The sequence below is a fragment of the Bombyx mandarina genome, chromosome 20 (assembly GCF_030267445.1).
Source record: "Bombyx mandarina strain Sakado chromosome 20, ASM3026744v2".
NCBI lineage: Eukaryota > Metazoa > Arthropoda > Insecta > Lepidoptera > Bombycidae > Bombyx > Bombyx mandarina.
In genome coordinates this window covers 4,912,030-4,939,358 of record NC_143226.1, presented here as the reverse complement: position 1 = coordinate 4,939,358, position 27,329 = coordinate 4,912,030, and the positions used below count along the sequence as shown (strand labels likewise).

At 37.5% G+C, this 27,329-nt stretch overlaps 3 protein-coding genes across 4 annotated transcripts in view; 1 reads left to right on the top strand and 2 right to left on the bottom strand.

Moving 5' to 3' along the window:
• The window catches only part of LOC114247871 (sodium-dependent neutral amino acid transporter B(0)AT3), a 41,457-nt gene extending 23,032 nt beyond the window's left edge, over positions 1-18,425 (top strand). Inside the window, exons 11-14 of one of the 2 annotated variants that reach the window (XM_028180948.2) lie at positions 8,763-8,963; positions 11,300-11,386; positions 13,721-13,794; positions 14,609-18,425. In XM_028180948.2, coding sequence (XP_028036749.1) covers positions 8,763-8,963; positions 11,300-11,386; positions 13,721-13,792 — 360 coding nt within the window. In that variant the 3' untranslated portion in view covers positions 13,793-13,794; positions 14,609-18,425. The remainder of the gene's footprint in view (positions 1-8,762; positions 8,964-11,299; positions 11,387-13,720; positions 13,795-14,608) is intronic. The other variant, XM_089735985.1, reaches the window with a different exon arrangement.
• LOC114247906 (uncharacterized) overlaps positions 1-27,329 on the bottom strand; it is a 294,552-nt gene that overhangs the window by 217,270 nt on the left and 49,953 nt on the right. The window lies entirely within an intron of this gene.
• Positions 1,149-6,837, bottom strand: LOC114247872 (esterase FE4). Its single transcript, XM_028180950.2, has 3 exons — positions 6,030-6,837; positions 2,116-3,350; positions 1,149-1,597 (listed from the first exon to the last, which is right to left on the bottom strand). The coding sequence occupies exons 1-3, from the start codon at positions 6,189-6,191 to the stop codon at positions 1,414-1,416; spliced, it is 1,581 nt and encodes a 526-aa protein (XP_028036751.2). The 5' UTR covers positions 6,192-6,837; the 3' UTR covers positions 1,149-1,413.

Sequence of the window (27,329 nt, the reverse complement as noted above, 5' to 3'; positions counted from 1 at the left end):
AGCTTTAGATTGGCAGATCGGTGCATCAGCTCACAGCTTACCCGGTATTAAGTGGAATAGATATTCAACCAATTTTTACTCCAAGGATCGAGAATTGAGAAGTCAAAAAACTCATATACCCACAGACAAGACCCCAATTTTCTCGCCGAATATCCTCAATGGGTTGCAATACCGATCTGATGTTAGATTCAGCGATGGTAGTGCTAGCAAGCTCTCTTAGGTTGAGCCCCATGAGCTCGCCCAACCAGTTACGCTGTAGCCGGAACCTAACCTGTACCTAACCATAACAAAACAACATATCGTATGTTCGGTCGGTTGTCCACCAACCGGTCATTGTTCTGTTAGCAACGTCATCAGGTTTGAGCCCCGTGAGCACACCTACCAGTTAAGACGACGCTGATATAGTCTCTCAAGGCTATCAGCTTAAGTACGAAAAAAAAAAAAGTCCTCCAACCAGTAATCAGTAAAAACATGTAACCTCTATACGATTTATCTTAAAACAGGTTAATATGTTATAAAGATGACATAAATGAAATTTTGAATATTGAATCATCAGAAGAAGGAACATTAGAAATATAAAAGAAATTTGAGAGTTTTGAAATATAAAAAACATACAAAAGTGGTGAAGCAATAGCTTTAAATGTTGTTTCTCTTTATAGGGCAACTCAATTTGTGATATAATTTTACTAAGCTAAACTGTATTTTGATGTAAAATAATTAATTATAAACATATAGTCAATGAATGAAATGTAAGTCATTGCTCAGGTTTGTCTACGTTTGCCGCTAGGGGCGCTGTTCCAACTCCATACAAATATGAGTTAACTTTTACTGTATCGAGAACGTTAAAAAACTCGCACTAAGCACACTCGTGTCAGCCCAGCGATCGAAAATCTATAGGAAAATATTTAGATATGTATTTTCCATTATAATCGGGATATTTTGGAGGGAACGCGAAGAGTGTAGTTGTGTGATATTTTTTTTTATGAATTAAGTATTTTTTCGAGTTTAAATGTGTAATAACAGAGGTTTATGAAATATTTAGCATCTGTGAAAGTGCACAAATGTGGGAAATTGAAACAAAGCCGTCGGACATAACTTTTAACGTTCTTCCGAAAAGTCTCCTGAAAAAGTTGCAGTAAATAACCAACATTTGACTGAGAATTTATTTCATCCCAATTGATTAAAGATTTAGATTAATCAACTTAATTTATTTCGTTTCATATCACTTTTCATATAATAAATTTCATTTCTTATAATTACATAATTTAAGAAGAAAATATTAGACTTGGCTCAAAGGTCTCATTACTAGGCGACATCTTTAAAGAAAATCGAAATGATTTATTTGTTCCTTTTATATTCGTCGTTAGATATTAAACTACCCTCTTTTTATTGTTGTGTATAATTTAGCTTCATCTACGAAAGGATTATATTTTTCATCCAATGCTGGCTCCAGAAATCTGCCCAATATTTCATTCTAGATTCGAACAGATTGTCCAACATTTTCATCTCCACGTCTATGTTGAGATACGGTTGAGTAATTTCAGTTACAGGCACCCAGGCCACTGGCAGTAGATCGGTTCGACTAGGTGTTGGATTTCTGTAAAAAAGTAGGTTTATTATTATCAGGCATTTTTCCGCCTCTTCCGTCACTATGATGCCTGTGTAGCCAAGCCACTGTGTAGTCTGGTCATTCAGTAGCCAAGCCACAGTGTAGACGAGCCTCTGGGTTTCCAAGCCTCATTGTAGTCAAAGCTCCGTGTATTGGATCCAATTCCAACCTCGTTCAATAGCTTGCTGAAAGACTTGGAACTATGGTAGGCAGCGGCTTGGCTCTGCCCCTGGCATTGCTGACGTCCATGAGCGACGGTGACCACTTACCATCAAGTGGGCCGTATGCTCGTCTGCCTACAAAGGCAATAAAAACTGGCGGAGCTGCTTTACCGTCCACGTCTGGGCTCCGCATGACATAAGTAGTAGGACGCATATCTGGTAGGACGCACTGATTGGATACCTGAATACTTTTGCTTACAAGCATTGTGGTATGGCCGACGATAAGATTCTACGCAATCTTCCCATCAAAGAACACGAACGTTAGTAAATATAAGCATTTCTCACCCGAACTTCACGAAGTTGGCCCACATACTAGTCATTCGTTTTCTAAGTAACTGTTGCTCATCAGAATTGCCTTGCTGCTCTGTTTCGAATAAATATTGGAGCTCTTCGGTGTGATAAGCCCCCACACCAGGCACGTCCTTGAAGGGACTTCCGCCAGTATACGAAAATACATACTTGTAAATCTTCTTCAGCCCTTTTCGGAGGTAGTTCTTGATTGACCATTCGACTGGGTAGTTCAACATGAAATCCGAACTGAAATCGCTTAGTTGTACATTAAATTCTCTTAGCTCCTTTGCGGTCAGACTACCATTCTTGCCTAAATAAAAGGCTTGAGTATTATTAGATAACTGATCTAGATCGTTCTCGCTTAGCACGAAATTATTTACGAATTTCTCTCGGAACACATTTCCCAGTCGCTCATAAAACTCTTCAGATTGGTTAGCGAATCTCGCGAAGTTTTCGTTACTATTGTGACCGATCAAAACGGCTATGTCGTCACGTTTTGCGTAATCCACATGGAACGGGTCTTGAGTTATGAAATTCTCGGAACCGTTCATAATTTTTTCTTTACACGCTCCTAGCTTCAAACCCATATCTTTGGCGGCTTTCACAACTGTTAGACTGTCTCTTGTGGCTAGACATTTCAGGGTGTCTTTGGTATTATTGGTGGAGCATCCCAATTGCCCTGATAGTTTAATCGCTGCGTTCAAATCACTTTTGACAAACGCCCCTTCGGCATACATCGAGCCGCTCTGTATGATTACTTTATCAAACAGCTTAACATCTGATGAGTACATGTGAAGGTCGACGGCTCCTCCGCCGTAACTCTGACCTCCAATCGTCACTTTACTCTTATCACCTCCAAAATCGCCAATGTTAGCTTGGACCCATTTCAAGGCGGATACCTGGTCTTTCAAGCCTTGGTTTCCTGGAATTTCTTCGTCCAAACAGAGAAAACCATACGGCCCAAGTCTGTAATTGACTGTGACCACGATAATACCGTGTTGGGTGAGATGTTTGCCACCGTATTCGCCAGCGCTTCCGATTTTGAAACCTCCACCGTGGAACCAAACGAAGACCGGCACAATTTGAGTGGCATTGGCATTTGCGGGCACGTATATATTGAGGGTGAGGCATTGTTGCGTACCCCCGATGACGCGGCCTACTTGCGGACATCTTGTTGATGGGTTGGAAGCTTCAAAAGGTGCCTCGAAGTATGGATAGGGAAGTGAATTCTGAAAAGAATTGTTAAGAAATTAAGGAATAATAATAAAACATACATATTTATGGCTGTACTGCTGAGTTTCTTTCGTCGCTTCATCGCTGGACCGAACTTTGAACCGGGAGTAGATAACAAATTTTGACATTAGACATTTATGTTTTATTGACATTTAGGTAAGTTTGAAATAAATGAATGAACTAAAGAAACTTGCAGTTGACATTTAAATTGAATTTTTTTTTTTATTGCTGTGTGGATGGACGAGCTCACAGCCCACCTGGTGTTAAGTGGTTACTGGAACCCATAGACATCTACGACGTAAATGCGCCACCCACTTTGAGATATAAGTTCTAAGGTCTCAAGTATAGTTACAACGGCTGCCCCACCCTTCAAACCGAAACGCATTACTGCTTTACGGCAGAAATAGGCGGGGCGGTAGTAACTACCCGCGCGGACTTACAAAAGGTCCTACCACCAGTAGATTAATTATTAATTAAAAATTCAAAGTAAATTAATGTAAATATTTAATACAAATTATAAAATTTTAATTATCATAAATATCATAGGTACATTTTAATTATATCATATAAAATAATAATATATAAATATATAAAAGTCTAAAATACTGTCACACATATTGTGATTTTCACTTAGTGACGTTTTCTTTATACTTTAGTGTAAGAAACAAGCTACCATTCATTTCCCAATAGTAACTAACTTTATATTTTCACACAAAGGTTTTTGTACAAAGACATTTGATTTCGTGGAATACGAGTAGTAATGTTTACTATGAAACATGAAAAAACCTTTTCATATAACACAAAATGTGAGTGATTCATTGGTCACATGAGTTCGAAGAGGGAACCATCTCATAGACCCAATGAGTTTCTTCTCGGATCTTCTCAGTGGGTCGCGATTACGATCCGGTGGTAGATTTTGCGGAGCCCTGCTCTTCTTAGGGAGCTAGTGTTAGCAAATTATCTCAGGTTGAGTCCGTGAGCTCACCTACCCGTCCGCGAGAAGCTGGTAGCCTAAGGGGGTATCCCTTAGGCTACCAGCAAATAGATAAGGAAAAAAAAGAAAAGAAAAAAGTAAGTAATGTGAAACACATATTGTGTAAGTTACAAACAAAACAGATAGATGCATTTTTAACCGACTTCAAAAAAGGAGGAGGTTCTCAATTCGACTGTATTTTTTTATGTTTGTTACCTCATGACTTTTTACTGGGTGAATCGACTTTTATGATTCTTGTTGTATTAAAAAGCTGACGCTTCCCGTGTGGTCCCATTACAATTTAGTCCAGTTCTGATAATAGTATCGATGAGAAAGCGATATAATATGTAAGTCTTAAATTTGCATTAAGTACGTACGCGACAAATAGATGAATAACTCAATATCAAATAAGTGGTCGTCGTGGCCTAACGGATAAGACGTCCGGTGCATTCGTGTTGAAGCGATGCACCGGTGTTCGAATCCCGCAGGCGGGTACCAATTTTTCTAATGAAATACGTACTCAACAAATGTTCACGATTGACTTCCACGGTGAAGGAATAACATCGTGTAATAAAAATGAAACCCGCAAAATTATAATTTGCGTAATTACTGGTGGTAGGACCTCTTGTGAGTCCGCACGGGTAGGTACCACCGCCCCGCCTATTTCTGCCGTGAAGCAGTAATGCGTTTCGGTTTGAAGGGTGGGGCAGCCGTTGTGACTATACTGAGACCTTAGAACTATATCTCAAGGTGTGTGGCGCATTTACGTTGTAGATGTCTATGGGCTCCAGTAACCACTTAACATCAGGTGGGCTGTGAGCTCGTCCACACAGCTAAGCAATAAAAATAAAAAAATAAAAAATATATCACGCCAACCGATTTCGATCATTATTGTTTTTAGTGTATATTAATTTGTTTTGGAATATCTTTTTTTGTCTATTTGAAGTCGGTTTTTGTTAAAGCATGTCTATTTACAATTATAAATGAGTTCATAACGTGAGATTGTTTTTAACACTAAGCATACCATAACAGGTCAAATCAACCATTTAACGGCCGTCTGGTGTAGTGGCAAGTGACATGGTCACTACACAAGGGGGTCGCGGGTTCGAATCCCGCCAAGGGAAGATATTTGTATGATAAATATAAATGTCTTTTCCAGGGTTATGGATGTATATTAAATATATGTATGTGTATAATAAAAATTTTACATTTATATCCGTTATCTAGTACCTGTAACACAAGTTCTTTACGAACTTATCACGGGACCAGTTAACGTGGCGTGATTGTTAGTAAATATTTATTATATTTATTATTATATATATTATATTTATTATATAAAACTCATGAATGACTTAAGCTCGCCTTTGTACATGGTATTTAGACATTCTTTAAATCTGTTTTTATTGTATTTTCTTTTTGTGTACAATATATATAAATAAAAAAAAATAAAAAAAATATTATTTATTATTATTTATTTCGAACTTTTCATTGAAAATGCACGTTTCATCTTATTGCTTTTGTACTTTGGAATTCATGACTATTTTTTACCAAATAATCTACAGTTATTATACTATATTTTTGTTTTGTTTCTTTTGAGTAATATTTCTCGTATACCATTACCTACCCGCTATGGTAGAACTCGGTAAGTGTTGGTATGATTAGTGTTAATGTCAAATTTAAATTGCGAAATACCTCCACTCACCCCAAATGGACGTCCGTCATCGACTTTAGCGTATGGTACACCTAAAAATTCAGCGCCATAATTGTTTTTATGTCCCCGCACTACACCAATTCGAGTTTTCAATTCAACATATTCAAAGCTTCGAACGTAATTAAATAACAACAGAAAAAACGCTAAATGCATCGTGCAAGAATACTGTGACTGAATCTGTAAAGAGATTGTGCGATGAATAATAAGTAGAAGGAAACTTTAAGTGATGTTAAATAGCATTTTAATTTAACGCTGTTATTTAGCTGTGATACCGTATTAAGTTGTGACGATAAAACAGTTAATAAGATAAAAAAACACGTGTGGCACTCGGGGGCTGCCGCGGTAAAGCTATTGCATAGCATTTTTTATCAACTTATGCAATTATAATTAGACAATAATAACTTAATATTTAAACAATAATAAAATAAGACAACGCTATATTTTATAGACATTAACAAAAGCAAAACATTAACTGTCCCCTTCACACTCATAAGCTAGACCGCGCGAGAGAGAGATGGGCAGAATTTTCATGATGCGCATGCAGTGCGACGTCACACCGCGCGCTTATTCATAAACACTACACAAGCGCAACGTGTGGATGTGTTGAACGCGACCTACATGGTAGGCGGAGTGGGGGTGTTAGGTTTTATTTTCGTTACGGAGTTTCTTGTTTCGGTCGCCGCGCTCAAAGCCTGCGATAAAAGCTATGTGTACGAGTCATGTATAGTACAGGGCACGCGCACATTGACATCAGCACTTTTACATCGCTTTGGTAACTTGATAACTTGGCCGTGCCTTTAGAACTGCTGACCTCATAATGCTTAGCGTGGGTTTTTTAACTTCTAGATCGCGTAAAAGCTAACTCAAATTTGTATGGAGTTGGAACACCGCCCCTGGCGGCAAACGAAAGGAAACTGTTCCAACTCCATACAAATTTGAGTTAACTTTGACGCGATCGAGAAGTTATAAAACTCGCACCAAATACAACAGTCCTGTGAACACGTATTCTATGAGTTTGTACAGAAAAGGACAAGCGTACTCTTTCCATCTCTTTTAAATCATGCGCTTACAAAAGTATTATAATAAAAAAATCGAAAACTAAAAAATGACTTAACTTTAATTACATTTTTGACATTTACAAAAAAATAAGAATTTTTGATTATGCCACTTCAATTCTAAAGGTGCGAAATATACTCATTAGAATCATAAGGTACTCATACGATACTTGTAACTTAACGATTTTGGCACTAATCTTGTTTTTCTTCTTCTTGTCCTGCATTGTATGGGGTCGATACTCATCACGCTTCTTGGGATATATCTCCAGTACTATATGCATTGCAACATTCCATTGCGAAAACATTTCTGTTTCATTAGGTGTTTTATTTTTATTTTTATTTTACTTCATTGTTACACTAAGTTCTTTTAAAAGATTTTCCAATACCATAAAGATAAAATGATCCCATTTTATTCGTTTTTATTATTATTGTATTTTTATAATAGTCTCTTTATCTAGTACTAACTAGTGCAAATCACTAGTATCAGAAAATATCGTCTGTTATTTATCGATACAGACCTGTGATTGAGCCAAGGTCTATGCGCCGCCTCGAACAAGGAAAATAGCGTGTTTTATAAATAACTTTATCGCGACAGCATAAGGGACTTTTTTCGAACCTGTTTTCTTGTAAAGTTTAATCACACTTCATTGATTACTCGGATTTTTTGTGACAAAGAAAACAAAGAACATCGTAATATTATGTGTAAACTATAAATCTACATGAGTTGAATCGTGATTTAAAAAAACCAAACATTTAAAATGACATTATTTTGACTATATCGAATTCTTAATGAATGTTTTGGTTCTATCGATCGTGAATAATGAGAGTCCTCTTATAACCGGCTTTAATACTTTTTTTTTTTCCTACCTAAGCTGATAGCCCTAGGGGCTATTTCAGCGTAACCGTGGCTAGTAGGTGAGCTCACGGGGCTCAAACCTGATGACGTTGCTAACACGAACCCTAGTAAGAGCCGTGCTTCGCAGAATCTACCACCGCATCGGAAACGCGACCCACTGAGAAGATCCGGCGAGAAACTCAGTGGGCTGTGTCTGAGAGTTAATTTACTCGTCGAGCCCTTCGTCGCAAGCGACGGGTTCGACGAGAACGGTGACCGGTGCTTGAAGTACCTAAAAGCACCGTTAGTGGATCGGGAGGATCCGAGATGACGTGTTTTGGGCGACGTCGACTGCTTTCCATTCTGTCCGCAGGATCGGGAATGTAGTTACCGGCGGCCACGATGAGAGGGTTCTCGTGTCGTGCCGCTTTATCGAAGTGGTTATAATACTCGGGTGAATTGTAATGAACTAGCGGCCTGCTCCAACTTCGCTCGGGTCTATAACAAAATAATTAAAATTATAATGCACGCACCTCCATTATATTGGTGGTAGGACCTCTGTGAGTCCGCACGGGTAGGTAACACCACCCTACCTATTTCTGCCGTGAAGCAGTAATGCGTTTCGGTTTGAAGGGTGGGGCAGCCGTTATAACTATACTTGAGACCTTAGAACTTATATCTCAAGGTCGGTGGCGCCATTAGCGTTGTAGATGTCTATGGGCTCCGGTAGCCACTTCACACCGGGTGGGCTGTGAGCTCGTCCACCCATCTAAGCAATAAAAAACCTACGTAGAATTCCAAAATACATAATATAATCACTTTATTCATATGCAGGGTCGCGTGGTAAAAACTCCGTATCCAACATGGGTGCTATTCATCGCAATACTGATGATCCTGGCCGGTGTCCTGCCAATACCTGCCGTGCTCCTGCTGAGAAGGTTCCAGTGCCTCGCCTTCGACGTGGACATCCACCAGGGCTCGATCCGACGTATAGAAACCACAGTTTCGACTAAGGAGATGATGAGCGATCAAGATGTATGTAATTACAGCCTTCGCCATATAACAATAAGGTTTAAATTTGTCTGATTTCAGTCCTACAGTAAACCAGAGGTAAACAACTCGATTTATATATATTTTCATGGAGTTTCCAATTAATCAAAAACCTATAACGGTTAACTGCTTTGATTAATATGAATTTGAAATAAATTCCTTTGCCTTTGTCACTTTAGACGTTTAAACACTAGTGACATTGACAGATAATTAATTAACTAACGACAAATCTACCTACTTATTTTACATATGGCCAAATTTAATGAACTGAAGATTTTATCTGATTTACATGCTGTATTACTTAGTGACTTTGACAGTCAGATTTTACATTAACAGCTATTAATTCTTAAACTACCTTTTGCAATTTATTGTTGTTCCCGCGTTTTTTTTTTCAACATTATTTCCGATGTTTTAATTACAAAAGTAGTTTTGCAAATAATATTAGATTATCGGTTAACTTAAATTTGGTCACGCCTAAAACTTGTATAATAGTAGCTAAAAGTTAATGTTTCTCTATGTTCGCTAGAAAGGCTAATTGTGTGACTGCTAATTTTGTTTCAAACCTTTTGTCTGCGAAATAAAAAAAATAAAAAAAAAGAGCTTAATAATAAAGAAAGTGAAGGTATTTCGATAAAATAACCACACTGAGTTGAAACATCATCATTTCTTTAAGATAAGACTGGTAACTAAGTCAGGTCTTACTCCTTACGATATTAAATGCTATCACAGTCTATCGATGTCTATTACAGTCTAATATAGATATTATAAAATGAAATATTACGGTCGAAACAAAAAAAAAACTATAAACCATAGCTGAAAATAATGGCACCAATAGAAAGCTAATACCTACATTTCAGGAACAAAAACAGCTTTTGTTGTTAAAACTTTTTATCGTTGATAAAGCTCGATTATATAAGCGCTGCTTGATTTCGGAAAATCCAACGCTCTTTTGTAGAGAATAAAAGCCAGAGTTGCTTGATAACAAAAATACATTTCATTACCTCATTTCTTTTTTATTAACAATACTAAAAATACATAAAAAATAGTAACATTATAGATTAATTGAACATTTGTATAAAAACATGAATGGACAAAGGACGTAGAATACAATTGGTAACCTAATCAAAATACAATTCAACACTTAGGTCTGAATATAATTGTTTAAAATGAAATTGCCTTTGCACTGTACAAGTCCCTTGGTATTTTTTTTAAAGATGGCTTCCATACATAGTATAAAATAAATACACTTAAATGGCAAATCACACCCGGAACCAGATTGGCTGTAACTCTGACATTGACAACATCTATTAGAGATGACAGAAAATAGATGCACTTGAGTTAGTTGCAGGTGTATTTCCGTACCAAGAAAAAGGTTGAAACTGAATTCATTTAACAAATAAATAATTAAAACACGAATTATATATCGCTCCTTCGTCCACTCGTGGATTTTAAACAGTGGTGTTCAAAAAACAGGGTATCATTGACTCATTTCATTTGGGTTTCAACTAGGGTTGCCAACAACTGTACTATCACTAGTAGCCTGATGGCACAACTCTAAATAATGGAAGTGTAAAACGTGCCAAAAGGTACGGTCTCAAAATTCATAGTCAATAAAATAATTACAGTAAAAGTTTCTTATTCGCGCTTCCTTCATTCGCGTTTTAAATATTCGCGGATTAAAAAAATGCGACCCAGTGCGACTACAGACTTTTCACTTCGCGAATTTAATCGGTACGTACACATAGGTAAAAAGGATTCCAATATGTAGGTATCGAATCCAATATCCTTTGTAAATACGTCCTCAAACGAACTAATAAAAAAGTTAAATAGACCTTATTAAAACTATGCCTAAAGTATGTTGTTAAAATTAAATAATATGGCCTATGTAAATCACCATTCCATATTCACGGTTTCTGTATTTGCGACATAATTACGGAACATATACTCTGCGAATGGAAAAGATGGAGTGACAAAGTGTCCGAGTATCTGGATGTGAGACTGAGCTACTGACACACTGTGCCACTGACCGACTAAAGTGGCTACAAATTACAAAAAAAGGTCAAAGGCGGGCGCATCACGATGCTCAGCAATGAGCGATCGACTGAAGGAGGACCCTGAGAATAAAGAGCTTTTACTGTATAAATAGAATAACACACACACACAATTATTTAACGGGCTATTCACACCACAGATTTCACAAATAACAAGTTCCCGTTAAATAATAGTCTGTGGAATGTCGCGGTAGTGGAAATCGATTTTTAAGAGCTGGCAACCCTGGTCACTACTAACACTCGCACGTGTGCTTGCCGGTCGGTGTGTAGGTTCTGTCGCCGGAGACCGCGCCCCCCGCCCCCGCGCAGCTCGTCGCGGAGGCCGCCAGCACTAAGTTCACTATCGGCGATTTTGACGTAAGCCAACACTGATGATGTGAAGCAAAAACGGGCCTTATTCCATATGGATTAGGTGTATAATAACGTTGCGTAACTGAATATCAATCGTGTTTTTTTTTCACGATAAATATTGGGACCATATTTTGTCCATTCGACGGAAACTACTTCGCTGGAGGTGGTAGACAGTAAGTAACTTGGCCGTGCCTCTAGTATTGCTGTCGTCAATGTGCTTAGGGTGGGTTTTTAACTTTCTCGATCGGGTAAAAGTTAACTCAAATTTGTATGCAGTTGGAACAGCGCCCCTAGTGGCAAACGTAAGCAAACGTTACAACTCCATACAAATTTGAGTTAACTTTTACGTTATCGAGTACGTTAAAAAAACTCGTATTAAGCACACTGAACATAATATTAACACACGAAGATAAGCGTAAATATTTCCGAGATACGTAATCTAAAATCTGATAAAATTTTAAGAAATAAATCTGCAAAAACTTTGATGAGTTGACAGTAGATTCTCCCTCTCTCTCCCCCGATGCGAGTAGGTATAAATGTACTATGAATGTTGACGTCATTGTACAAAATAATCTTCTATATGCTTATCATTAAATTAAAACATCAATTAGTTCCTTATATGTGACGAGATTCGAACTTGTTCCTATTGGCCGACTGTATTTGTGTATGAGATTTTTATGAGACGACATGTAACTCAAAAACAGAGGAGTGGGCTCTTTTTGCGGAATCAACATCAGCAAGTGAAGAACAGGGTACTGTTGCACAGTCATAGAAATAAGTAAAAGATCGAGCATTAAATAAATTAGCAAACTTACTCACTTACCAATCACACACTACACACACATACATACACACAGAAACGCATTCAAAATACATAATTGAATATACAGATACAAGTCTAATATCATCCTTATTAATAATTCTAACTTTCTAACATGTCAAACTATTATGTAGAATAGAACTAAGGAGTACCCTCTCTGTGTATGATAAAGTGTCAGTGGAAAAGCAACCAATATAGATGGCGTTACTGTAGCAAGCGGTGTCATTTGCAATATGGCGTCTTAAAAGTTATTGTAACTCATAAACTCAGCACACTTCGCTTAGTTTACAACGGCTACATTTATATCGCACCACTGGCTACGCTAACGCTATTTTGGTGGGTTTCTGAGTTGTAATTTAATGTTTATAGCTGGTTTTTTTTTTAACTTGTCTCCCTTATGACATAATTCTCCTTATCTCTCCTCCTCCTCCTTAATACTGTAGTACAAAAAAGTACAAAGCTAGGTAAGCCTGTGTTTCAAGACAGCCAACTAAAAACTCTTGCTATAATCTATAATCTCAAAAAGTTTGAATTTAGAGATAATCTTTTTTTTTAATGCTTAACAAGTAGTCTAGTCTAATCTAGTCCCTAAATCAAATGATTTGAACGAAATTAAAAATGAGTCCTGTATCGTTACCAAAATTTATACGTTACATTCTATAAATTAATTAATGTACCTTTAAGATGTGTAATTAACATTTACAAATGTTAAAAACCAAATCGCAAATTCATGGTCCAACGCTTAAAATCCGAACTGTTGCCATTTGTTTGAATTCAAATTATACGAAATACATAGTAGGTGTATTAAAATTAAGTTTGATTGTCTACAAAGTAATACGCCTTAAAAATACTACTGCCTAATAATATGACCTAATAATTTTTACCATATAAAAATTAGACCATATTCACATGCCAACTTGAACTAAATAACAGATTGAAAGTTTTTAAACTATTAAAAATTTACTGTTAGTATAATCTGTGTCTGCAGATTAACTAAATTGACATGGGACTTTTTGGCGGGAATGTGAGGAGTGAAGTTGTGTGATTTGTTTTATTTTGTCTATTTAGTGTTTCTTCAGGTTTAAATGTGTAATAACGGTGGTTTATTAACTGTTTAATATCTGTGAAAGTGCACAAACGTGGGAAAATGAAACAAAGTTGCTGGACGTAGCTTCTCGGGATCCTCCAAAAAGTCTACTGAAAAAATCTCAGTAAATGGCCACCATTTTACTGTAATTATTTTTCATCCATTAACATCTCTTTTCATTTAGTTTCATCCCAGTTGATTAATGTCTCAAATTAATCATCTTCATTTCATTTCACTCCATAATATCATTTTCCATAAAAAATAGGAATATAAATTAAAATAAGACATGACTTAAAGGTCTTAGTTACCAGGTCATAAAATGTATTTTAAAAAAAAGGCATAATAATATCTTGAAGCACCGGCTTTTGTAAAAATGTAATTAACTTGTAGAAAAAGTATGCTACTTGTATGCTGTAAATATGTCTTTGTGTAGTGTGTGGACAGCGGCGAGGAGAGAACGTCCAGACGCCTGCCAACGAGCATCGTGCGACGTACGAAGAAATAAATGTTTGTCTCGTTCTAATATATGCTGTTTTAAAACGCTTCTATTTTTTCGTTTATTTGCGTGTTTCTTCCGTGACTAATTTTTCGTTTTTGGCAACTTTATTTGAGTAAGTTGTAAACGAGGTGGCTTAATTTTACCATAAAAATTTGTTTAACTAATTAGGTTTGGATCTGAATTTAAATTAAAATGTCTTAGAGCCGATCCAATTATTATTGCATACGATGATAGAATAGGATCGCACGCTGTTTTGTTAATAAGTTCGCTCTAATTTGATTTCAATTACAATTACAAAATGGAGTACATTGGATAATTCAAATGAAATTTCTAACGTTTTGATGTCGTATAGTAACAGCGCTTTACAAGCACGAGTTTCAGAATTTAAATATTTTACTTATTTACTTAACACGTCCGCGTGACCAACGTCTTACAACGTCGTGTTTTTAAATTTATGAAATGGCGCAACGTCACATGACGGCCTCTTGATTATCATATTTATTTTGTCGGAACTTCTTTGGACGTCTATTTTATGGGCAAATTCCTATGGCGCATCTACTTAGTGCCGTAAATCATTTGATTCTCATAGCCTACACCGCCGCGTTCCCTAAAAAAAATATCTTAAGATGTACGTATTACGGCGGGACGTTTTTAGACGTTGCTAAACTTTGTATGGGAAAAAGATGCGCCACAGTAGCAATATTCAAAAACGAGGTTGCTCACGCGAACATGATGTCGTCATCAATTTAGTTTTTAATTTTCATTTGCTAGGCACAAAGGTTCATAATTTACATTAAATAAGAATTCACCTTTTTTTTCTAGGCCAATTCTGACAGTGACAGCTTCAATTCAAGCAGCGATGATGAGATAATTAACCTTAACAATGCCGGCCGTCTCGCCATGAAGCCGATCGGCCACAAACCGATCACATTCAAGATGGAAGTCATAGATGATTGACAAGCAAAAAGCACAGCCTATTTAATTAAATATTCGGGAGAACAAAAAAAGAATAGACGGCGTTAAGTACTTGTTGGCAATATCGATATGGCCGTCCTTGGCAGAAAACAATTTTTATTTGCTAAGGAAAAAGAGAATCTGTCTTTTTAATAAGTTTGTTTCTTGAACACGTAATGTACAGCAAAGTGGTCGTTAACATCTGCTTTCCGCGAGGTCGTTAGATCCTTATCATTTGTATGTTGCTTTCAACTGTGCTACATCACGGGCAGTATAAAAAACTATAGTTACATTTAATTTTACGACCGCGACCTGACGTTTTCGAAGAACGATTTGCCTACACCATTTAAATATACACAAGCTTAAAGACATTATACGTAGTCTATAAATTCTATAATGCATGTTGATAATCTGTGCTCTAGTGATCATCACGAGTCAATAGGACTTTTTGGCGGGAACGCGAGGAGTGAAGTTGTGTGATTTGTTTTATTTTGTCTATTTAGTGTTTCTTCAGGTTTAAATGTGTAATAATGGTGGTTTATTAACTGTTTAATATCTGTGAAAGTGCACAAATGTGGGAAAATGAAACAAAGCTGCTGGACGTAACTTCTCGGGTTCCTCCAAAAAGTCCACTGAAAATATCTCAGTAAATGACCAACATTTTACTGCGATTATATTTCATCCCATATCATCTCATTTCATTAAATTTCATCCCAGTTGATTAATGTCTCAAATTAATCATCTTCATTTCATTTCACTCCATATTATCATTTTTCATAAAATTAAGAAAATAAAGTAAAATACGACATGACTTAAAGGTCTTAGTTACCAGGTCATAAAATCTCTTAAAAAAAAAAAACCAGTCAATAGGACTTTTTGGCGGGAACGCGAGGAGTGAAGTTGTGTGATTTGTTTTATTTTGTCTATTTACTGTTTCTTCAGGTTTAAATGTGTAATAATGGTGGTTTATTAACTGTTTAATATCTGTGAAAGTGCACAAATGTGGGAAAATGAAACAAAGCCGCTGGACGTAACTTCTCGGGATCCTCCAAAAAGTCCACTGAAAAAATATTAGTAAATGACCACCATTTTACTGAGATTATATCTCATCCCATATCATCTCAGAAGTAAACTTCACTTAATTTAATTTCATCCCAGTTGATTAATGTCTCAAATTAATCATCTTCATTTCATTTCATTTCACTCCATATTAACATTTGTCATAAAAATAAGGATATAATATATTAAAATAAGACATTACTTAAAGGTCTTAGTTACCAGGAAATAAAATACCTTTAAAAAAACGAGTCAGTACCGTTATAGGTACCGTATATTAAAAGTCAGTAAGCTTCGCGCGCGTATACATGTTTAGTCGATATTGCCCAAGTAACTGTGCATGTTTATTCTCGCACCGTCGGAGATAAAAAATACAAAAAAGTACCTACTCTAATGTGCCATACACCTTATTAAATAGGTACACACTGTTGAAACATTAACACTAATCTAAAATTATGGCTTTAAAAATAAACAATAAATTCACTATGAATATTGATTAGGTATATCAAAAGAATAACAAACTCCTTCGTTGATTATTTATAATAAAACAGATTAGTTGCAATTTTATTTATAATACACATATTAAAAACATATTGATAAAATAGACTATAAAATTAGGTTAGGAATTTTAAAATATAATGTTATTTAGTCAAAATTGATAGTGAATTTTAGAATCTATAAAATGTTTGACAGATCAATTGTTAAATTAGCGACTTGTTGTATAGGTTGTCATTAAATATGAGCATTTATAACTTAATTTTACTTAATTTTCAAGGAGAAACAACGGAACCATAATAAATATAAAAAAAAAAAAAACGATAGGTATTATCTTTAGTAGAAACTTGAAAGCATTTGCATTGAATAGCTTTAAAATACACCACCCTTAGAGAATCTGTGTTAAATCACTAGACTTTATTGTCTCGTGTTGAAAAGGTCAAAGGTGCTTGATGCTCTTTAAAAATGTTTCCAAACACTTGCTGCAAATTCAACATGTCGTACTCAAAAAAAAAAATGAGTGGCAGTAATAAGCAGGTAATTAAATTTTTTAAGTTTCCTTTAAGTAACCTTTTCTCCATGGAGGGTAGAGGTAAGGAGTACCGTCTTTGTGTGTGAAAAAGTGTCCGTTAAAATCTGCTAAATAAAGGTGGTGCTACAGTAGCAACCGGGTAAATTTAAAAAAAGGCGCTGAAAGTTATTAGAATAAGATAGAAAATATAAAAAAGGACGAAAGAACTGTAAGCACTACAAAATCACAAAAAGTATCTTATTTAAAGCTGATAAGAAAATGCAATCGATGTCTCCACGTTTTACCACAGCAATAATTTTAGGTTATATTGACGAAATTAGTTTAGACTACGTAAAATAATTTGCGTAATTACTGGTGGTAGGACCTCTTGTGAGTCCGCACGGGTAGGTACCACCGCCCCGCCTATTTCTGCCGTGAAGCAGTAATGCGTTTCGGTTTGAAGGGTGGGGCAGCCGTTGTGACTATACTGAGACCTTAGAACTATATCTCAAGGTGTGTGGCGCATTTACGTTGTAGATGTCTATGGGCTCCAGTAACCACTTAACATCAGGTGGGCTGTGAGCTCGTCCACACAGCGAAGCAAAAAAAAAAAAATTAAAAAAAAAAAAAACATGTGAGGTCACTAACTACTCTAGTCATTAAATATATTAAATTTCCTAACTCAGCATACTTCAATCAGTTAACAACTGCTCAATTCATATCATACCCTGTGCCTATGCTAGCGCCATTCTGGAGGATTATTGAACTGTTATTTAGTGCTGAAAGTGGGACACTTTTCCAAGCTTCTCCTATATGAGACGGTCCTCCTTACCTCTACCCTCCATACTTTTCTCTGCGTCACATATATTATATGACATTTAGTCTGCCAATGACCTTTAATAAAATTTTATGAAGAATCAAGAGCTATTCTCGGTACGTACTTTGTGCAGCTCTATTCACAGTATTGACCTTGATAAAATATATTAATATGAACTGTCACCAACGACTCATTTCAGTTCAGTCAGTTAAGATTATACCTAGTTTGTTGGCATTCGAACTATTTTATATGATTAAAAACTATCATTCAATGCATTTACATTCGTTAAACAATAAAAATGCAGAGAAGCTAGTCACAGATTTTTAGTATAGCATAGTTTGTTTGTTGAAGTGTAGAACGCACACGTCATTAAATTCAAGCGTTTAAAAAAAGATAATGTTAAACACAAAACAAAATGGAGGCGGGAAATAAAACGGTTTTGACAGTAGTTGGCACAGTTACCACAGACGTTATAAAATATAAACTATACAAAGAAGGATAGGTACTGCAACTATTCATACTAAAATATATTTACTGTTACGTTTGACAATAGTTGTTACATACGCTTAACGTTTCTCCTAACTTTTAGAATAATTTTGCGGCGATAACGATCAGCAATTATAAGCTAATCGACTGTGTAACGCCCTTATTTAATTGATTATTGAAATGAGAGTACTTAATGAAGAGCTGAACTATCACTTACGTAGTTAGTAACTGGATTACATCCTACCTAGTAATTGTAGACATTAAGATTAATAGATTAGATACATTTTCAAATGCAAAATAAAATATTGCTACGAAATATATTTCTGTCTTTTATTTTAAATTCCTTTCCAAAAAGTTCTCGCTCCACAGCCTCCAGCGTCCTGTGTGCTTAGTGCGAGTTTTCGATAATGTAAAAGTTGACTCAAATTTGTATGGAGTTGGAACAGCGCCCCTAGCCGACTGCATACAAACTTGAGTTAACTTTTACGCTATAGAGAATGTTAAAAACTCGAACTAAGCACAATGAACGAGTCGGCTTCCGATATGTAAATAATATTATTCGGTAATACGAAAGTAGCTAGGTATAAAGATAACCTGTTACGTTTAGTGATGTCAGCTGATTAAAACTTTTAAGCACCGGTTTAAGCAGATCAATTTATAAAATAAAAAGGTTTTATTTAGCAATTGATTTTAAACCTTGTTTATTAATCAATGAATTCGTTTATAATTTTGGTTTACAATACAGTCTACTGCAGTGATCTATAACCTACTTCTGCGTGACGACAATATGAGTCCCGAAACCGAGAACATACATTTATGAGACATATATTTCTAAACTATTTTGTCAAAAGACGGCAGGTGCGTGCGCATTAATATTCTAGAAAGTGCTGTTGAAATTTCTGTGCGTTTTGTTTTTTCAATTAATGGAATGATTTCCTTAAACACGCATTGTATGTTTACTACAGAAGCAATTAAATTCTCCGTTCGCCCTTGTTAGTAAAGTAATAAAGTCCAAAAATCTCTTTTTTTTGTGTTTCTGTGCCTACCAAACATAAATTTAAAACTACATGGCATTTTATAGGATATCGATATAATTAAATGTTTTACGTATATTTATGGACATTAATTTAATATATAAATTAATAGGGTATAGTATCCGCCATAGAGCTGCTAATACTTAAACGGTTTTCTTAAAAAAAAAAAAAAAAAAACAGTTGTTTAGTTTCTCCTAAAATCGCTTGACATCACTAGTTACGTTTTCACGCACCATTATATCGATTTTGACGAAATTCGGTATACAAAGTTTGAGCCCTGATTACCCTTCATGTCATTACTGAGCACAAGTTTTCGCACAATATAAGTATAGTCGACTCAGACGAATATTCGGAATAAAAACACATCAATAAAGCTTTTTTGAAATTTTTAATGAAACAAACTGACAACAAAACGAGTTATAAATTCAAGACGTAGCTGTTTTTTCCGCTAAATTCGTAAACGCACTATTAAACAAACAATTATTATGAATATGTATGTACATAATATGTACCTATATCATATATTAAATACTATATAGGTCTATGATTAAATCCATAGACCTATATAGTAGGGACCAATGAAGTAGGAAACCTATGGAAATGAAACGTCAACCAAAATTTCGTGCCACTGTGACGTCATCTGGCCACAAAACATGGCGGCTTTAGTGCTGTACAAAAGATTTCAATGTTATCAGGTTTTATCGATAAACGTTCTTGGCTCATTTTATTTTAAATATTGTTGAGTATTATTTATTTGTAGAATTTATACTTTAATGGGAAGTAAGTAGGTATATTGTTATGTGCAAATATGATATGATTTAGATGGGTGAAATCTAAGACAAGTTCGTCCTTCGAATTTGCCAAGTAAACGATATGATGATTTTTAAAAGTTGCTACACTGATTTTATAAAGTTGTCGTTTGTCGCAAAACACAAAGATATGGCGTAGTTCAAAGCCATCAGCCCATTTCTAGCATGCTAAATGTTATCGTGTTTTGAGTACGTGTTTTTCTTAGACTATTACAATCTATTTTAATTGTTTTGCTGACTCTAAAGTCCGTAACATACTACCGCAGCGCACCCCAAGGAAGGTGCGCCGCACCATTTGAATCACTTTCGCTTGAGAGTGATTCAAATTTTAAACTTATCAAGGGACCGCGTGAAAAAAAAAACACCTACAGAACATTTATTCATTAATTACAAACGTCATTCCTTGTGACTTCCTCTCTAAAATCACTTAATTATTAAATATTTAACAAATTTACAATAGTGTTTTACTCACTGCGGAATAAAACTATTTTATTTAAATAGTTCCGAAGAGATTTTGTCGGTAGCCTTTTTCCCGAAATATCTAAACAGAATGTCTAAATATGTTTTGATGACATATTTTAAAGTGGTATTTATGATTAGTGTCATGATCAATAGATTCCGACCGAAAAATGGATTTTTCGGATGAGGGCTCCATAATGAATTTAAATACATATAGATAATAGTTTTAGGGCATCGACTTTCTTGAGATCCTATAAAATACGTTTTAATTATTATTTTTGTATGTTTTAAGCATGATAAATTATGAAATTTTATATAATCAATCATATTAAATCGATATCAAAGTCAATAAATAATGTACAACCCAAAACAGACGGCCGAACTGACGTGACAATGACATTTGGCGCGCTAAACATGGCGGATTTTCGGCCTCATTAGACGGAGACGGAGATATTTACGTATATTCATGTTTCATTTTATGTACGCACTGAAATACTGTTATATTGTTTTCCTGCGAGTTAAAGTGCTGAGTAAGAACGAGATAGATATATGTTTATGTATGTGCCTTCAAAATGGGTGCTATTTATATAAGCAATTGTACGTATAGAACAATATGTCGTGTCCCTACTATATAGGTCTATGGTATATAATATACGTAAATGTCTCCGTCTCCGTCTAATGAGGCCGAAAATCCGCCATGTTTAGCGCACCAAATGTCATTGTCACGTCAGTTCGGCCGTCTGTTTTGGGTTGTACATTATTTATTGACTTTGATATCGATTTAATATGATTGTTTATATAAAATTTCTTATTTTATCATGCTTAAAACATACAAAAATAATAATTATTTAAAACATATTTTATAGGATCTCAAGAAAGTCGATGCCCCAAAACTATTATCTATATATATTTAAATTCATTATGGACACCATTTTTCGGTCGGAATCTATTGATCATGACACTAATCATAAATACGTCTTTAAAATATGTCATCAAAACATATTTAGACATTCTGTTTAGATATTTCGGGAAAAAGGCTACCGACAAAATCTCTTCGGAACTATTTAAATAAAATAGTTTTATTCCGCAGTGAGTAAAACACTATTGTAAATTCGTTAAATATTTAATAATTAAGTGATTTTAGAGAGGAAGTCACAAGGAATGACGTTTGTAATTTTATTAACGAATAAATGTTCTGTCTATAGGTGTCTTTTTTCAATATATTTTTTTTATTGCTTAGTTGTGTGGACGAGCTCACAGCCCACCTGGTGTTAAGTAGTTACTGGAGCCCATAGACATCTGCAACGTAAATGCGCCACACACCTTGAGATATAGCTCTAAGGTCTCAGTATAGTCACAACGGCTGCCCCACCCTTCAAACCGAAACGCATTACTGCTTCACGGCAGAAATAGGCGGGGCGGTGATACCCACCAGGTGGGCTGTGAGCTCGTCCACTCATCTAAGAAATAAAAAAAAAATAAAAAAATACCTACCCGTGCGGACTCACAAGAGGTCCTACCACCAGTAATTACGCAAATTATAATTTTGCGGGTTTGATTTTTATTGCACGAGGAAGTCACCTTCCTTCACCGTGGAAGTCAATCGTGAACATTTGTTGAGTACGTATTTCATTAGAAAAATGGGTACCCGCCAGCGAGATTCCAACACCGGTGCATCGCTCGATACGAATGCACCGGCAGATGGCACTGTACTACGCCATATCTTTATGTTTTGCGGCAAACGACAACTTTATAAAATCAGTGTAGCAAATTTTAAAAATCGTCATATCGTTTACTTGGCAAATTTGAAGCACGAACTCGTCTTAGATTTCACATAATATCTAAATCATCATCTTTGTACATAACAATATACTTACTTCCTATTAAAGTATAAATTCTACAAATACATTCATACTCAACAATATTTAAAATAAAATGAGCCAATAACGTTTATCGATAAAACCTACTAACATAAAATCTTCTGGGCAGCACTAAAACCGCCATGTTTTGTGGCCAGATGACCTCACAGTGGCACGATTTTTTGTTGACGTTTCATTTCCATAGGTTTCCTACTTCAGTGATTAAATCAGAATCAACAACTTAGCTGTCAACAACATTGTCAGTATTTTTTTTTATATTTATTTGGATGAAGTGTTTTCAGTACAGCCTATTCATACAACTTTCCGAAAAAAAAATAATACCTACATTGAAACCGAAATTGTTATGCATTGAACGCCTATTGTTCACCCTGTTTTTTCCAACTCCTAAAACCGTCACTAGAGAGCGCTGTAATACGCAAATCCGTTGTCATGATACCCTTGTCATAAGTGACACTGTATCCTAGATTATTGATTTTTTACTTTAATATACAAGTTTTTCTAATCCAAGTTTATTTTCATAATCATCCCTCGGAAAGTCGAACATGGTCCTTCGAGCCGGATAAGAAAACAACTAATGATAAACAACAATTTTAAGTGCAAAGAATGTTACAAACCGTAATTAACACAAAACTATTTCGTTGCTAAGTACTAGTGAATGTGAAGAATGGGCCCGGACAGTTATATTAAAAAACCGATATTCAAAATAAGATATTTAAGGCAAAGATTAATTTCAAAAAGTCACCTGCGTCTAGAATAACAAGGGAATATATCGAAACGAGATTGCAATTATCGGAACAACACTGGTTAGTTTGAAGAAAATCACCAGAATGTTATATTGGGATGCGAAAATAACCAATATAGCTATTAAACAAAAGGTACAATAACAAACGTTACATCGCGAACAGCATTCTGGCCAGGCTGGTGGGCCAAAGGGCTTTATCTTCAGAGTCATCCAACGGTGTTAAACAAATACTCGATACGACAAATGATTGCTTGCACGCTTTATCTAACCTTGGTATACCTGTATCGACATGGGACATCCTGATTATATATCTCATCACAATAAAATTGGATAATGAATCCCAGAAACAATGGGAACAAAAACTAAGCGAACAGGCTGATCGATTGCCTACACTAAGCGATTTCCAATCATTCCTGGAATCAAGATATCGAGCACTCGAGTTTTTAGAACCAAACCAAAGAAGAGAGTTTAGAGGCAAAGATGCAGTGGATAAACCGAAGGTGTTCAGCGTGACGACGTCTGTATCCTGCCCATTCTGTTCGGGACATCACTTGCTTTATCAATGCAAGAAATTTGTACAAGAAGCCATCGGGAATCGCCGGGACTTCATCCAGAAGAGAAAACTGTGTTTCAATTGCTTCGGAGCTAACCATTCGGTAACACAGTGCAAACGACGCACGGCTTGTCGGTGCTGTGGCCAACGTCATCACTCGCTGCTGCATCAGGAAGGCGGCACTCACAATCCGACCCTGGCGGGTCCTAGTCAGCCCACTAATCAACAGCGGGAGCCAGCACAAGAACCGCAGGCAGCGGATCACGTGGAGCGTGTTGTCAGCCATTTTTCTAACAGTGAAATGAGATCAAGTAGTCAAGTAATGTTTAGCTAGCGCATTAGTTTATGTATCCAACAAGGGTATGTATCACACACTTAGGGCATTGTTGGATCAGGGCTCTCAAGCCTCGTTTATTAGTGAACACGCAGTTCAACTTTTGCAGCTTTGAAGGTTGCCAGTTCTAAGTACCATATCTGGTTTAGGAGGAGAAAAATCTAGTATTTCAGTAAAACATATGGTTCAATTTAAAGTACAGTCCACATATAACTCTTTTAGCTATCCCGTTCAAGCCTATGTTTTAAACTGCCTAACATCCACTCTTCCTTCACAGCAAATTCAATTTCAGGATTGGCCGGTATTGTTGCAATTGCAGATGGCTGATCCAGGATATGGTACACCAAGCAATATAGATCTTCTACTGGGCGCTGATGTGTATGGTCAGGTTTTGTCAGAAGGCATATTGAGAAATCCACCTGGAACCTTGACAGCTCAAAATACACAGCTGGGATGGATCCTGTCGGGACGAGTTTAAGTTAGTGGGGATACTCCTTACATTATTAGCGCACATACCCATGACAACTCAATCAATGATTTGCTGCGTCAGTTCTGGGAGATTGAAACTGACTAGCATCATCCACTTTTATCCAAGGAAGAAGAATCCTGTGAAAGATACTTTGAATCCACTACAACTAGGGACAGTTTGGGTCGTTATGTTGTAGGTCTTCCTTTTCGCGACAACAATCCACTTGCTCAAGAAGAAACTTGAAAATAATCCATTCTTGAAGCAAGAATAATCCAAGGTAATAAATGTAGCCACCTGGCTATGAATCATATAGAAGTAATTAATGACAAACAAGAAGCTGCTAAGCCAGGATGCGTTTATCTACCTCATCATGCAGTTGGTTGTTCGCGAGGACAAAAGTACAACGAAGGTCGGCGTTGTTTTCGACGCTTCGTGTAAGGGTACCAGCGGCAAGTCATTGAACAATGATTTATTGGTAGGTCCAAGGCTTCAACCAGAGTTACGACACATAATTATGAAATGGCGTACTTATCCTATATGTTTCGCAGCGGACATAGTTAAGATGTATCGAATGGTCAAGGTCGTACCAGAGCATACTGACTTCCAGATAATGTCACAAGGGTACTATCAAATGTAAGAAATCTAAAATTGTAAGACCAGTCTCCAAACTTTGCATTTTGCCTATCGCTTTTTAACATTACTTACCTGAATAACTGTAGATATTTCATGCAATGTATGTAACTTAAATGTATCTTTGGATGCATCAGCTATTAAGTATTTTGTTATTGTTTAGTTGTAAGTAAGTACGAACTGTTTAAAAGCAACCCTTGACTGAACTTTGTCGTTATTATGGTTTCTTTAATGTGTAATTTATATTTAGTTCATGTTGAGCAGTTCTTTATTGATTACTATTAGGTTAAGATGTTACGGTTTCATGGAGATGTTAATTGTACATGTAAAATTTGATGGCCTCATTGTTGGCTATGAACTTTTGTAGTTCATGGTGGGCGGAATGTTCACCCTGTTTTTTCCAACTCCTAAAACCGTCACTAGAGAGCGCTGTAATACGCAAATCCGTTGTCATGATACCCTTGTCATAAGTGACACTGTATCCTAGATTATTGATTTTTTACTTTAATATACAAGTTTTTCTAATCCAAGTTTATTTTCATAATCATCCCTCGGAAAGTCGAACACCTATCAAAATTATTTTATTAACTGGATTTAAACATGTCAAAGCTTTAATTGAATATTAAATTATATTATTCAACAACAAAAATAACGTATTAAAACCTTTTTACAGTTTAATTTGGCTTTCAGTTTAAAAAAAGGATGGAGAAGGATGGAAGGCTTGTGGAACTTCCGCGCTCACTTTGAGAAGTTGGGCCCTCGACTGATGGCGACGGCCGGCTCTTTGAGCCGGCTGCTTCCAAACGTCGGGGGTCCCGATCAGGTGGCGCGCCGCCTCTACATGGGGGTGGTGCGGTCGATGGCACTATACGGGGCTCCCGTATGGTGCCACGCCCTGACCCGCAAGAACGTCGCGGCGCTGCGACGTCCGCAGCGCGCGATCGCGGTCAGGGCGATCCGAGGATACCGCACCGTCTCTTTCGAGGCAGCGTGCTTGTTCGCCAGGGCGCCACCCTGGGACCTGGAGGCGGAGGCGCTCGCTGCCGATTACAGGTGGCGTAGCGACCTCCACTCTAGGGGGGAAGGGCGCCCCAGCGAAGGTGTAGTTCGAGCGCGGAGGCTCCACTCTCGGCGGTCCGTGCTGGAGGCGTGGTCTCGCCGCTTGGCGGACCCGTCGGCCGGCCTCCGTACCGTCGAGGCGGTCCGCCCGGTTCTCGCGGACTGGGTGGGCCGCGACCGCGGATGCCTCACCTTCCGGCTAACGCAGATGCTTACCGGCCATGGTTGTTTCGGCCGGTACTTGCACAAGATAGCCGGAAGGGAACCGACGGCGCAGTGCCACCACTGCGCGGACCGCGACGAGGAAGATACAGCGGAACACACGCTGGCGCGTTGCTCTGGATTCGACGAGCAACGCGCCGCCCTCGTCGCGGTCATTGGAGAGGACCTCTCGCTGCCGCGCGTCGTGGCTACGATGCTTGGCAGCGACGCGTCCTGGAAGGCGATGCTCGACTTCTGCGAGTCCACCATCTCGCAGAAGGAGGCGGCGGAGCGAGAGAGGGAGAGCTCTTCCCTTTCCGCACCGATCCGTCGCCGTCGAGCCGGGGGCCGGAGGCGGGAATACGCCCGTACGTCCCGGCCCCTGTAGGTGGCGGCCTCCCCCCGGTGAAGGTCAAGGGGCGACCTGAGGGTGTGAGGCCGCGCGGCGCGCTACCAGCACTCTAGCGCGCTGCTGTGGAGTGAATAGAGCGACCGGTCGACGGTGTATCGCGTCCCGACCCGGCAGGCTGGTTCTGGTCCAGCGGGGTATTCCGGGACACCAGCGGCACCGTCTGGGCGGCCCGACGGGCTGCCGTACCGAGACGGCCGACGTTTCAGAGCCTTCGATTCGCCTCGAAGGCTCCGTCGGCTGGGCGTCCTTGGGGTGAGCCGCGCCGTCTGGTTGTAGTGTTGACCGCGGTAGCCCCCCTACCTCATCCGGGTTCTGACGTCGGGTGTAAGAGTGCAGGAGAGTCGTTTAGTGGGTGGGTCCTAAAATCCTTGGGCCCGCGGTCTGCTCACAGCACCATGCAGATCGTTGAGTCTCACATACCCCGCGCGCCCCTTTTGCGCGGGGACCTCGTAGGAGGTTCGGCCCTCTACCCGAAAAAAAAAAAAAAGAAAAAAAAAGTATGGAAGGCTTAAAAAAAGAAAGATGGCAACATTGAGTTTTTATTAATTTAATAAATAGGATTATTCAATTCAACAACAACATAAAACAAAATTTAATCTTTAAAATTCTGTAATTTCTCATTTAGAATTCAATTTACATAGT